The sequence below is a fragment of the Fulmarus glacialis genome, unplaced genomic scaffold (genome assembly GCF_000690835.1).
Source record: "Fulmarus glacialis isolate BGI_N327 unplaced genomic scaffold, ASM69083v1 scaffold2084, whole genome shotgun sequence".
Classification (NCBI taxonomy): domain Eukaryota; kingdom Metazoa; phylum Chordata; class Aves; order Procellariiformes; family Procellariidae; genus Fulmarus; species Fulmarus glacialis.
The window spans coordinates 16951-30467 of NW_009208451.1; the positions used below are offsets into that span (position 1 = coordinate 16951).

At 44.7% G+C, this 13517-nt stretch overlaps 2 protein-coding genes across 2 annotated transcripts in view; one reads left to right on the top strand and one right to left on the bottom strand.

Annotated features, from left to right (window-relative positions):
• Positions 1-5179, top strand: part of PTCD3 (pentatricopeptide repeat domain 3) — a gene marked incomplete at its 5' end in the record, with an annotated part of 21109 nt that extends 15930 nt beyond the window's left edge. The window contains 5 exons of the mRNA XM_009576465.1: positions 395-480; positions 1684-1832; positions 2707-2748; positions 4190-4348; positions 5104-5179. Coding sequence (XP_009574760.1) covers positions 395-480; positions 1684-1832; positions 2707-2748; positions 4190-4348; positions 5104-5179 — 512 coding nt within the window. The remainder of the gene's footprint in view (positions 1-394; positions 481-1683; positions 1833-2706; positions 2749-4189; positions 4349-5103) is intronic.
• Positions 5180-6839: 1660 nt separating this feature from the next.
• Positions 6840-13517, bottom strand: part of IMMT (inner membrane protein, mitochondrial) — a gene marked incomplete at its 5' end in the record, with an annotated part of 17491 nt that continues 10813 nt past the window's right edge. Inside the window, 6 exons of the mRNA XM_009576466.1 lie at positions 6840-7797; positions 8125-8254; positions 8653-8784; positions 10000-10223; positions 11825-11839; positions 12996-13125. Coding sequence (XP_009574761.1) covers positions 7190-7797; positions 8125-8254; positions 8653-8784; positions 10000-10223; positions 11825-11839; positions 12996-13125 — 1239 coding nt within the window. The remainder of the gene's footprint in view (positions 7798-8124; positions 8255-8652; positions 8785-9999; positions 10224-11824; positions 11840-12995; positions 13126-13517) is intronic.

Sequence of the window (13517 nt, forward strand, 5' to 3'; positions counted from 1 at the left end):
CAAGTGCCTGCTTAGGACTTGTACCTGCTTGATTTTATAGACAGCGCTCTGTGCTGTTACCTTCCCTGTTCTGTGATGGGGTGATCACCACTGCTGGGTTGGCCGGGTGCCTGGGACCTTGAAGGCCGTTAACGAGGGGAGTAGTCAGCCTGAAGCCCAGCAATCTTGATGCCAGCAGGGAGGGGAAGAAGAAATCTGTTTGGTTCATGTACTTGGTGCACAGTACCTTCAGGGCCTGATAATGATGGGAAAGGGAACTCATATGTGACCCACTTGATCACAGAGAATGGCTGTTTGCCTTATAAAATGGCATTAGTTATGCTGACCATATTACCAGGAGTTGGGAGCAGGGGGTACCGGTCACACCTACTAACTACTGCCTTTCTCTAAACAGATATGAAACAGCTGGGGTTTAATAGGAGGCAAGAGCTGTTGGAAGAGGTCTTGTCTTTGATGAGCAGGGAGCAGCACCCTGATGAGGTAAGGAAGCTGTCGTAGTTTAACCCTGGTAAACAGGCTAAGCACCACTCAGCCGCACGCTCACTCGCCCCCGGTGAGATTGAGGAGAGAGAATCAGAAGAGTAAAAGTGAGAAAACTCGTGGGTTGAGATAAAGACAGTTTAATCAGTAAAGCAAAAGCCACACACACTAGCAAAGCAAAACAAGGAATTCATTCACCACTTCCCATCGGCAGGCAGGTGTTCAGCCGTCTCCAGGAAAGGAGGGCTCCATCACGCGTAACAGTTACTTGGGAAGACAAACACCATCACTCCGAACATCCCCCCCTTCCTTCTTCTTCCCCCAGCTTTATATGCTAAGCATGACATCATATGTTATATGGAATACCCCATTGGTCAGTTGGGGTCAGCTGTCCCAGCCGTGTCCCCTCCCAAGTCCTTGTGCACCCCCAGCCTCCTCGCTGGTGGGGTGGGGTGAGGAGCAGAAAAGGCCTTGACTGTGTGTAAGCACTGCTCAGCAGTAATGAAAACATCCCTGTGTTATCAACACTGTTTCCAGCACAAATCCAAAACAGAGCCCCATTCTAGCTACTGTGAAGAAATTTAGCTCTATCCCTGCCAAAACCAGTACAGAAGCTCAGTGAAAAGAGTAGAGATGTCTCCCCATTTCTGTGTGCAGCATACAGACTGTATTTAAGTGCTGTATTATTGTCCCTGGTCGGTCTTAGAAGTCCAGTTCCAGTGCATATGCCATTACAAATTTCCAAATCTATGTGAGCTTATCTAGACCTGCTAAGCCCTTCGGATTGTCTTCAACCTATAGAGAAACCTCAAATTAACACAGAAGAGTTACCCTTACCAGGATTTGGAAGAGTAATCCAGCCCAGCCAGGCACATCTCGGGGAAGCACATGGGCAGAATTCAGGCATTTTTGCCAAAGATGTCATTGCAGTAACTGGCTTCTCAAGCTGAGGAGGGTTAAAGGCTCATGGGTACTGCAGAGGTCTCCAAGTACAGCTGTCCCTGCGAAGCCATCGTGGAGCTTGCCTAGTGGGGACAATTGTCCTGACAGAAGTGAGAGATTTTTCTGCCAGGAGTAACCCCTGTTAATTCACAAATTTAAATCACATAGGGGGCAGACCTCTAGGATCTGTAGGAGGAATTGCACTGAAAAGGGTATGTTAATTCTAGAGGTTTTGGGATTAATAGCGCGATCTTTTCACAGATTCAGCTGGCGTTTGCCAAGTGTGCTGAAGACATCAAAGCTGTCTGTGAGCAAACTGGGAGGGAGCAGGCCCCGTTAGAATGGACAGGCAGCGCGCTGAGCCATCTCGCTCTGTTGTTTTCCAGGGCTGGGAGAACCCAGGACGCTTGGTACGTGTGTGGCTGTCGTGAGCTCTTGGCTTGCTGACACTGTAACTCAAGGCTTAATCGCAAAAATCTAAAGCTAACGACTGATTGCCTTGGAATGCTAGTGCAAAGGGAGGGGATAAATCCTACTGGGAATGTGATGGGGTTTTTTCTTAATTTTATTGTTCATTCTCGGCACCAAGTTACAGTTGTCTATCGTAAAAATGGTTTAGAAGTTAACGTAGCAACTGGCTTAGAGCATTGTACAGCTGCTTATGGCAAGGTAGGGTTTGATTATCACTTCACTAAGCATTGCTGATTTCCTACAGCTTCCCATTTTCAAATTTTTAGAACTCTTTGGAATTCAAACTGCTAAAGAGATTAATTAGACTTTAATTAAACTTTTAATTAGAATTAACCCTAATTAAAACTCTAAAGAGAATATTTTTAGAACTCTCTAGTAGCTAGAATTCACTGTCCTACATGCTCTCAACTTGAAGTGCTGGTTAAAATATCTAGCCTCCAATTTAAGGTTCTGAGCTATTTTCTGTTAAATACAGATGTTCTCCTTGCACTGATTCATTTGAAACAAAGAAGTGGCAAGTACCCTTCTAAAAATGTGTAATATTTTAAAGTAAACTTGCCACCAGCTACACTTCCTATTCTTTCTGCGCTAGTTAAGATATTTTGTGTTAAACTAATCACTGATGTTAGCTGGTACACATTGCATCTGCGAGAATATGGCATGGGATCTGTTTTGGATCTGTGGGGAAGATCACTTCATGAAATTGAGCTTGCCTATATTTCAACGGGGGCTTATCCAAGAGATTTAATATCTGTGTGTTCCTGTGTTTTGTGGTGGATTTTTTAAATTATTTTTTTGTTTTCTTTTGAACAGGAATACGATGGAGCATTTCCAGCAAATCAATAGGATTCCCACGTGAGTACTTTTAGGTTCTGACCTCGGGTACTGAGTCTCCCCTTTGGCTGAGATTTTGCATTTCTATTACAACTGACAATAGCGGTCCATATCTTATAGTTACTTCCGAAGCGTGAGTGTGTGTGTCTGTCCCTCTGAGCACGGGTGTTTGTTTATCCAGCTGATATGTTCCAACATCAAGAATATGTCTGAAAAAATGTTGAAAATGCAAAGGCGTGGAGTTTAAGTGGGTGATCCTCGAGATTTCATTGAATGAACCTCTGGGACATGGAGAACAGTGCCACTTGGCATTAGAAATCAGTCTAAGCAGGACTCTTGAGAACATCTCATTTTCTGCGTGCTCAAAAAAATTCTAATATGCTATTAACCGAGCATAGGTGCTTCAGAGGTGTCTGGACTTCTGAAGACAAGTTTATCAAGTCAAGTCCTAAATTTTACATGGTATCCTGTTAGGTTACAACAGTTAGCTTTTCTCAGGATTTTGGACAACAAAATTCTTTTTGAAGTAGAAAACAAGTTCTAAGGAATAGTAATGCATTTTTAAAAAACCAAAAAAACCTAAACAACTGCTTGGTGCTTGCGGAAATGAACATCTTAGATCTGATGTTGGAGATGGGCGTTTCACTGAGATGCACGATGTTCTCTGTGGCTGCCTGCACCAGTGAGGGTGTGTGGTACTCTGTGCCACGTCAGAGCCCCTGTCTCAATTTGGGCAATAGGGAAAGGAGAAGAATTCTCCTTCTGAAATCGTGGTGTAGCTAATGGTTTGTGGATGCCATGAGTTATGAATGTGAAGGGAAAGTAAGTCGTTTCCCTGCTGTTACCAAAGGGATCAGAGGCTCTTCTGGTTGAACTGTCCCCTTCCTTCCTTTCTCTGCCAAGCTCCCTGCAGCACCAGCTGCAAACACTCACTTCTTTCCCTGCCTGAAGGCAAGAGAGGTGTCCCCAGCAGCTGTCGCAGGTGGGGAAGGAGCAGAGCCAGCACTTCGACATGAAATGGAGCTGGCAGAGCAGAGCCAGCTGTCAGCGGCTCCCAGTGCCCACAGACAGCAGTCAGATGCCTGCCTTTGATTCAAAGTGCTTTTATACTATTCCTGTACCTCTGCCAGCCATGTAAAAGAGGGTGAGGGCCTGATTTGGGGACTGTAAAGAGGGGAAGGTTATTTAGGCTGCTGCTAAGGTGGGGTCCTTATCCTGAGCAGTGAGCTGCTGCCCTGTGTTTTTGTGCAAGTGTTGCTTTCTGGTAGGATAGGAGTTCCCAAATGCACCACATGGTACAGGCTGAAGGCTGAGGTAAAACTCCTGGCAGGAGCAGAGTTGGGCTGGTTGAGTGATGTGAAAATCTGTCACCTCCTCTCCCTCTCTAAAGCACCTGCTGTAAGTTAATGGCCACCTCAGCTGGGGCCCCGTGAACAATCACTCTTTGCCTTTGCTTTTGCAGTGATCAGGTGATGGATGAGTTCTTGAACTGTGCTAAACAAACCAATTGCCCAGATGAGGCAATTAAGCTGGTAAAGCTGGCAGCATCCCTTGGTCTTCCTTCATCTCAAAGGCTTAAGAGCAGAACGGAGAAGGAATTTGAACTCTCTGAGAAGCAGAAGTAAGTTGAGTACTTCATGTTACTGCTGAAGGAATATAGTAGGTAGGGTGTTGGAGGGGTGATTCCTGCGGAAAGGCTTCTCTGCCAAGGCAGCAGAGAACTGGCTTCAGAATGATGTGCCTTTGCGTTGACTCTGGTCAATTCACACCCCCAAAATGGCCAGTTTTTGATCCCATGCTGTATCCATCCCACCTAGGGGGAAGGGAACTTTCTATGATGGGCCTTATCCACCGCTCAGATCTGCTATCACCTTTCTTTCCCAGAATCTTTTCCTAGCTGGGTCTGGCCACCTAAAAGACACTGATTGCAGGCTAGTAAAAGCAGGGAGGTGGTACAGAATGGCCCTGCGCAGGTTCTGAGGCTCACAGGTTCTGAGGCTCATGGTCAATCTTCAGTGCATCTTGCTAGCCACCACTGTTCGTTGCTGAGCTGATGCAGCCAAGGTCAGATGATGGGCTTAGCCTTGAGGATCACAGTTTGGAGCCAGCGGTCTGGTACAAGGGAATGAATAAATAGAAGTCCAGCACCCTTGACAGTTGGCCCGCCGCTTTCTGGGTAACTGAAGTAGTCTACCTTTCCAAAAGGAGGTGGGTGTGCTTCCACCAAACGCTGGGTGGCCCTGTCCTTTGAGGATAACGGGCATCAGACAGCCTATAATGTTCTCCTTGGAGGGGGTTTATCCTGTGTTTTGGATATCTCTTTTCATGCAAAAGTCACAACAGGTGACTGATTACTGGACTGTTTTACATCTGCAGGAAGACATTGGAGAGTATCAAGTCAGACAGCGACAGCAGCGATAGTGACAGTGACAGCGATAGTGACCGTGACTAGCTGTCCCTCTTGCCTTCCTGTCGGGAAAACTGGGAGCAACCACTGCCTTGATGCCAGGAGGCTTCCATGAGAAGTGAAATTACTGAAGGGACGGCTTCTGGGGGGGACCTGCTTGCCAAGAGTACATTGTCCTCGTTGGAGCAAGCTAGAAGCCGTCCTGTTTAACGTTCTTGGAACCTTCAAACACAGCATGGGCTACACCAACACAGTCTCTTCCACACCACTACCTGCACGAGCTGGCTCCTGCCAGGCAGCTGTGGCCTGCTTGAACAGCTTGGCTGAGGTACTGGAGGGCTGCAGCGAGAGGAGTGCTGCTTCGTGGAGGCTCAGCAGGTACAAGGCTTTGACAGCTTGAGCAAGACTCCTGTTGGGCCTTCTGCAACATAAACCTGTACTGTACTTAATTCGTTTCCAGCTAACTTTCATGAACTACTTAAATACAAAGCTTACTCTGTATGTAAACACTATAAGTAATGCAATACTCATCACCTGTGGTGTTACTCCTCATGCTTTTTGGTGTTGTAGGACAGGTTTTAGACTGTAGATGTCAAAAAGCTACAATTTGTACAGCTGGGAGACTGCATCTAATAAACAGCTGACATTAAACATGGCTGTTGATTACAAAGTGGTGCTGCTGCTCTGTGAGAAAGTAAAGTTCATGCAGAATACAGCAATAAAGCTGATGAGGTGACTGGCTGGGAAGACAGATGACTGCGCTGTTCCGTTCCGTGCCTTGCAGTTCACTGGCCCACGCAGCATTGTGCTGCTGTGCTCAGCTGGGGAAGCTTGAAGGTTTTTTTGAGGTAGTTATTTTAAACAGGCAAAGAAGGACTTGTTCGTGTGAGGATTAAACCATATTCTAGTGAAAAGTAGTTAACAGATGATTCTCTCTGTGAAAAATAAAACCTTGATGTGCATGATGCTGCAGGACAAGAGCATGCTGCTGGGGGAAGCAGCTTAAGGATAATTCAGTAATGAGTTTGGGAAGCAACAGCTGCTACAGGTAGAACAAACTACAGCTGAAAGGCTAAAAGTCAAGTGTTCCTTGCAGTACAGGAGCAGATGGGCAGTAAAGCTGTTTGAAGGCAGCGTTTGCTCCAAAAGCAAACACGCCTGTTCCAGGGGTAGATCAAAGATAAAGGGCTTTCAGAGATACGCTCTTTGCTTTAGTGCAGCAACAATTTAAAACTGGATCAGCAAGAAGACCAAGCTCCTGTTACTCACTTCAGCAAGTGGGTACTAAGTGCGTTTGATCAATCTGTAAGAATTAAGGGAAAGGTAAGAGAAGGAAGGAACTTGGTCTTTATGCGAGTTCTCATGGTTGAACCAAAATTGGTTTCTAGATAGAAATACCTGGTCTTCTGAAACTGCAGAAGAGTAGTTCTGACAAGAAGAAACAAGCAGGGGTAGAAGTCCACCAGAATATGTGCTTTAACACCAGCTTAAGGTGTGACTACTTAAACCTGTACTCATACATGGATTTTTTTTTTTACAGCTGTACAAATTAATGAATGGAGACATTGATCACATCAATGAGTTCTTGCTCCTTGAAAGGAGTACAACAGAGATGAGTTTTAACTTCTTCAGGTCATGGAGAAAGGCTGTTGTTGTACTGCCCAGCTGTATTTACTGTTTAAATAGGAGACTGAACAACAGGAGAAAGTGGTTGAAGTCTTGTTTTATTCAGCTGACAAAGTGGCAAATCATTAATGGTAGGTTACAAACATTAATTTGGTTGGATCACAAGCCCGCTTGGTAAGATGGGGAAACAAAATTCTTACAGAAATTGTAGAGAAGCTTCCTGAAGTTGGTTGTCATGATACCTCTAAACCAATACAAATACAACAGGTGGTGAAGTTAAATACCGTGCAAGGAAACAAGACGGTACCCGTGCTTTGATTTAACGCTTCCAACCCCTGCCAGCAGCTTGGTTTGCAAACCTTAGGAGATCATGGGATTTCTTTCCAGCACAAACGATTGCTGAACTGCCTCCAAACCTACAATCCTAGCTTACTGCGCTTGAGTTGTTCCTAACCCCACAGCACTGGCATATGCTGTCAAGATATCCACAATTTGTTTTGTTTCTAGGGTCATTCGAGCTTCGGTCAGCCAGTCATGTGCCACTCTCCTAGACTCTCCTCTTAACTGGTTGACAAATTTAGCTGCCAGCTCCAGATCTCCGTGTTCAATGCAATACGAAGCGTAAGACAGTAATTTAAACGTATCAAGGTCGTCAGGGCTGAGCTCAGCAGGTGGCTTCAGCTGTTGAGGGTGAAACACAAGCAGTGACTGCAGGTAAGACAGGAAGTATTGATACAAGCTGTTTCTCGTTTCATCGATCATAGCCACTCTTTTTGCCAGTTTTTGGACTGTGTAGAAACGTGCTCTGAGAGCCTCTTCGCTGTACACTCCCCGCGTCAGGGACTCCTGAGGGAGAGCTGCTGTTAAGGCTTCTGTAAACGCATTGTCAGAGCAACTGGCTTTGATGGCCTTCACTGCGCTCTCCAGTGGTTCTGTGGGACTATCCCCAGAGGCTGTTTTCATGCAATATTTGAGTGCTTCAACAGAGAGCCACAGCTGGTGGGCCTTTCTGGCTTCCTCTTCTGCTACCGCGTGACCTGCAAAATAAGCCAAGAAAGGGACTCTCAGTTGGGGGCACAGTTTTAAAGACAAGCAGCAAAAGCCATTCCTCTAAACATCCTGCTTTCAAAAGCAGCTGCCCCCTCAGCATTTGACCTGAAAGCAAGTCTGTGCCACAATTTAGGATCAGAACAAGACGACAGCTTTGGACTCGTGCAGCTGGGATTTGCTGGGTGCTCAGCAGTGTGGCAAACCCAGGCACAGGAGCAACGTGCCTAAGCCTGGGTTTAAGCACCCGGGTTTGGGTAATGGGCCTTTGGGGATCGCGACTTTAGTCCTTAAAGAAATGTGATTTCAGTGCTCACTCTCAACTGCTTGCTCAATTCCTTTCAGCCTGGCGTAGGCAGTGTTTATGTCCAACGTGAAGTTGTCGAGCTGTTCCTGAGTAAGGCGTCTGAATTGCATTTCTTGTTCACTGAGTTTCTCCGATAAGTTCTGAAACAGAGCGAGATACAAAACAGCTGTTTCTGGTCTGATAAATTGTATTTACCTTATTTTTAAGATATGTTTCGATAAATCTGTTGTTCTTGTTAGGGACAATGCATATAGTAAATCCAATATACCAGTAAGAAGCCTTATTAGGGTGAATTTAACAGTTACTGCATTTGTAATTACCAAAATTCTCACCTATAGCAAAAGCTTTTAAGACAAGTCAGAATAAAACCCCTATGTGTTCAGGCACTGTTTTTCATCTCTTCAAGATGAGCAGGCTTCCCTCCCCAGCCCACATTTCAGTCTTCTGGAAGATGGTTCAGGACTCTCGTATGGCAAAGCACGTGCTTTGCCAGGGTTCAAATATCCGCCTAATTCCCTCAGGGACTCTTCTCCCTTACCTGCTCAAATTCCACCTTTAGCTCTTGCTCCTGGATCTTAAGAACGTCTCTCAGATGATCAGTGTGGGCAGCAGCCTGCCGCCGGAGCTGGGTCCTCATTTCGCTCTCCATCACCTCTCGGACTTCTTCAACCTGTACACACACGAGTGGTTGTTATTACACTGCTATTTTTCAGCTGCTTGTCACAAGCGATATGATTATATAATCCATCAGTGATTACACAGGGTACATTTTATAGAAGTAGCATTGACAGAGCCCATGTTTCATCTTAAAAAGCTGCCAAGGTCCATTTTTATAGCTGAGCCTTTTCCAAAAGACATTAAAGAATAGCTTCATAGTCCACAATGCCTGTAACCGGTGGTTATACTCACTAGGCGCTTCGTGCAGTTATCAAAATATTATATGAAAAATACAGTAACATTTCAAACTAAACACTGGTGTTTATAAACCAGCTTCCAAATAAAACATATTTTACCTTTAGCTGTAATACTGTCCAAGTTTAATAAAATGGTAATACCCCTTTTACCTGATCATGTATAAAACAGCCACTTTAGAGCGTGCAGGTTTATTTAGGTTGAACAGTTTTTTGGTTTTCTGATTTTTTTTTTTAAAAACGATTGTGTCATTTCCAACCTTCCATTAAATGCAAAGATGATAGTTCAAGCAACTTTAAAGAAGAGCTCTAAATTAATACCTGTCACTGCAGTGCTTTGACCTAGCAGGCTATAGGTGAAACCCTTAGTTTCGCACAAGTCAATGCAAATTTTCCAACTAATGGCCAGTGTTTAATCTCATTTTCAGAGGCACACGTGAAAACAGCAGGAGTATTTGGCAGAAGCATCTGCCTGCAATATGGCATCTCAAAAGATAAAATCTCCAGTGCCCAAATTCCTATGTTTCAAGTTGCACTTGCTTCATGTCCAAAGCAGCATCAAAATTCTGAGGAGTTTTCATAGTCTTTTTGAAAGAAACCAAATCCCAATCCACTGGCAAAGCACACAGTGGAAGGACATGGAGATACCTCCTGGAGGCAGGACGGAGGGGCTACATAGCCCTAAGATGGCCATGCTGGGTCAGATCAGTCATTTATTTTGACCCAGTAATCCCATCTCCAACAGCAGACAGGAACGTGAAAAAGTCATTCCCTGTTTCGCTGTATGACTTTACCATTCTAACTTTGCAGAAGTTTCCTGCTCAGTGTCTCCTTTCCACGCTTATCCTGGGGGTCACCCTATCCGAAGTCTCCCATCACTTAGAACATCCCAGCTGCTCTTCTGAGCACTTCCTCTAGCTCTTCTACATCCTTTTTGAGCCAGATATCCAAATGGGTGCATTATGCCACTTTACCTTCTTCTCCTGTTCTGTTTCAATCTCACTTTTGTGATGCTCCAGTGCTTTGGCCACGGCTGCCTCAAATGCTTTTTTATCTTCAAGTTTCTGCTTCTCCAGGGCCAACTCTATGTGCTGCTGTTCCCTCACTCGCTGCTCCGCCAGCTCCTTGTTTAACTGGTCAATGCGACGGTGGGCGTGTGCAATGAGAGAATTTAAGTCGTCTGTTGATAACTGGCCAGCTAAAGAAGACACAGGGCGTTAGGAAGGTCTGCAGGGAAACTGCCACCACAGTGCTTGCCCACCTCCCACCCCAGCACTCTCAGGCTCCACGTGGTTGACCAGCGAGCATGTTTTACGGAAAGTTTCCGAGCACTTCAAGCCCTTGACCTGTGCTAATGCCCACCCAATACCACTTTCTGAGCCACATCTATAAGCAAGTACTTTCTATCTAGGAGAGAAATTATCTTAGTTTCTTTGAAGTGATTCACAGCTATTATTTACACTCCCATATCCATGTCACACTCAGTTAGAGGAGACTCTCGACAACTCTGTTTTTTGGTCTTCACACCTCTGCGTATTTTCTTTCCCCTGCGACAGCACACAGAGCAGCAGGATATGTAAAACCCCGCTGCTGACCGATACCTCCAGCTGGGTACAAGGGTGCAGAAATTTGATCCTGAAAATGCTGAAGCCATTATGAGAGACAGCCAGAATTACATTCTCTCTTCAGCAGTCCTCCAGGCCAACTGTTCACAATCAGATTTCTTACCCCAATTCACACCTTTCAGGTTTGGCTACTCCAAGAGCAGCAGGGGTCACAACTACATCTGTGTCTGCTAACGAGTCTGCTACTTTTCTTCTGGCAGAGGAGGAGGACGCAAGCTATGCCTGCAGCATTTGTAGATTTGGTGACCTGAGAATGGCATAGGCTCTGTAAAATGCTGCAGCTCATTTTGCACTGGCTGCCAGCTAAATCGCCTCTACGGAAAACCAGGGACTACTCAGGAAAGCGTTCCTGCAGGGTCCAAAGCAAGTGAAATTCAACAGTCTGTCAGCCATCCTGCTGGCGAGTGCTGGAGAAAGGACGGGTGCAGGAAGGCTCGGTGCAACGGTGCTCGTGTCCAGCACGGAAGGTGACCAGCACCGCTAAGCTCAGCTGTTGAACTTAACACTGTTACAAACAGAATGGGGTTTTACTGCACTCCAGTTTTAATAGGTTTCTTTGATCAAAAGGAAAAAATAAATAATAATCAACCTCAGAATCAGAGTTAATCAACACTTCTAAAATTAATCGTGAAGATTAAGTTCGGAGAGTCAAGCCAACTTCAAATTAAATGAATCTGGTTTTGGTGACCCAGCTCGGAGCGGCCCTACATGGCTTTTCAAGCATACGAAGTACCTAGACATTTCAGTGGCACCAGCAGGAGCTGGTGTATCCAGCACCTCCCTCAAGCCAGGACTGCTGCGAGGCGGCCCTACTTGAGGACAAACACCATCACACAGCTTAACTGGAACTGGTCAAAGTTTCTGTTTCTCATTGGAATCTCAGCAGCAAGTATCGACCAGCTTAAATTCACAAAGAAAATTTAAACCTGGCTTTCACAAGCCAGCAATCACACTCACCTGGGAAGCGCTGCTAGACAAAGAGTTTGTGGTTTAAGCTAGACGTGCAAAACTAGTGTAAAGGATCCCAAAGCATACCTGAAATGTTTTAGGAATGCAACATTTCACCCCTCTGTTGATACTGCCTGTAATGTAAAGTGATGTACCACACAAACATAAAAAAGAACAAAGAGAAGAGATGACATTCACAAGACCAGAACAAGTTTTAGGAACTCACCTAAGTCAGTTATCTCTGCAACAGAAAGAGGAGAGGTTGGAAAACTTAATGCACATTCACTACAGCAAGTCAGTCATGCAAAACTAAAACAGAAAACTAAGAGCTTCTTATCTCCAGTGACTTAAACATGAGTCCAAGTCTTCAGGAATTTAGGAAGAACAGTATGTCAAGTGTAAAAGTCTCTCTATATTACAGGCAAGATGTAGCCCAAAACATCCCAACCACTAAAATCACCTTTGGAAACCCACAGATTAATGCTGAAGTTTAGCCAAAGCAAGGAATACAAGTTTGAAGTAGAAAAGTGCAACACAACACTGGAAATTTTAGTCTGACATTTTTAAATTCTTAGCAGCAGTTTGGTTAAGAATCAAATTCCCACGCGGAAGCAAGAGCCACAGACCCTAACACGTCAGTCCCGTATATACTTAAGTAGGTCACACCAGTATGAAATTGAGTGCATGGAAGCTACCAGGAGATTCCCTTTCCTCCCTCAAAAGGGCAGCGATCACAATACCCAAGATGTTCTCCTTTTATCCTGCACAAGGCAAGGCAGCTCATGAGATTTCAGATCTCAGGCAAGGAATTGCAGTAGTAATAGTAATAAACAAAACATAAGATGCCTATTCACTGTGCAGCATTCTCTATTGTTCAAGGTAAGTTACTGTGTCAATTTGATTTAGAAATAACATATCCTGGGGTAGGCAGGGTATGAACAATGAATTCTATCTTTCAGTATCTCTATCATTTCAGTGATGATCTAGAGAAATTCAGGGAGTTCTTTATCACTCTGTAATAATGGTGTATTATAACAGCTGTAATCACAGAGAGTCAACCAGACAAACACTTGATCGGTGAGCCACACAGATCTGATCCAGATCTGGAGTGAGCTGGCTCTCTTCCTGGAAGACCAGGGGAGGGAAGAGATTGTTTAAACAACCATATGATGTTTATCATACAAGAGCTACATTTTTTGAAACTTCCAGTACAGCACAGGTAGTTTCCAGAATTAAGCCTATTTTAATTGTGAACTAATTTTCACTTCAAACCAACCAAACGCCATGGAAAACAGGACGTTGGACATTCAATTCAGTGGCCCTAGTTACAGAAACACTACAAACCAAAGTGCCTGGCATGTAACAAGCACAAAGTAACCCTGCAATCAGAGACTTACTTAGCCCCTTCCAGCCAGGCTGTACATCGGGGGTGATACTGTCAAGCTCTCGCTGAAACTCTTCTCTAGCTATAGCCACAAGCTCATTATATTGAGCTACTATCTTGGCCTCAGATTGTGCTGCCTGAACCTGGAAAAAAACAAAAATTGGATCAGTTTATTTTTCAAGGCAAATATTGAAAACAGAGGCATACATAATTTAAAACCAGGTCCTGAGTTAGTGGCAGGTATCGTTACCCTCCAGCCCAACCAAAGGAAACTCACTTGGGGGACAAAAAAACCCCACCCTGTGATATCAAACCTCTTGTATACAATAATTATTTGCTGGAATTACCACAAATCCAATTCTCCTCACACACACATTATAATTAGATAGACAGTCTGTAGCCTAGACAGGACCAAAAGGGCATCTTAATTCAGTTTATATCTTTAAAGATCTCCAGCTTTTTCTCTGCTTTCAGCTACTATATAGGCCTAGCAAGCCAGTCCTGTGATGGCTGTCCCCCTCTCAGTAAGTCCTGA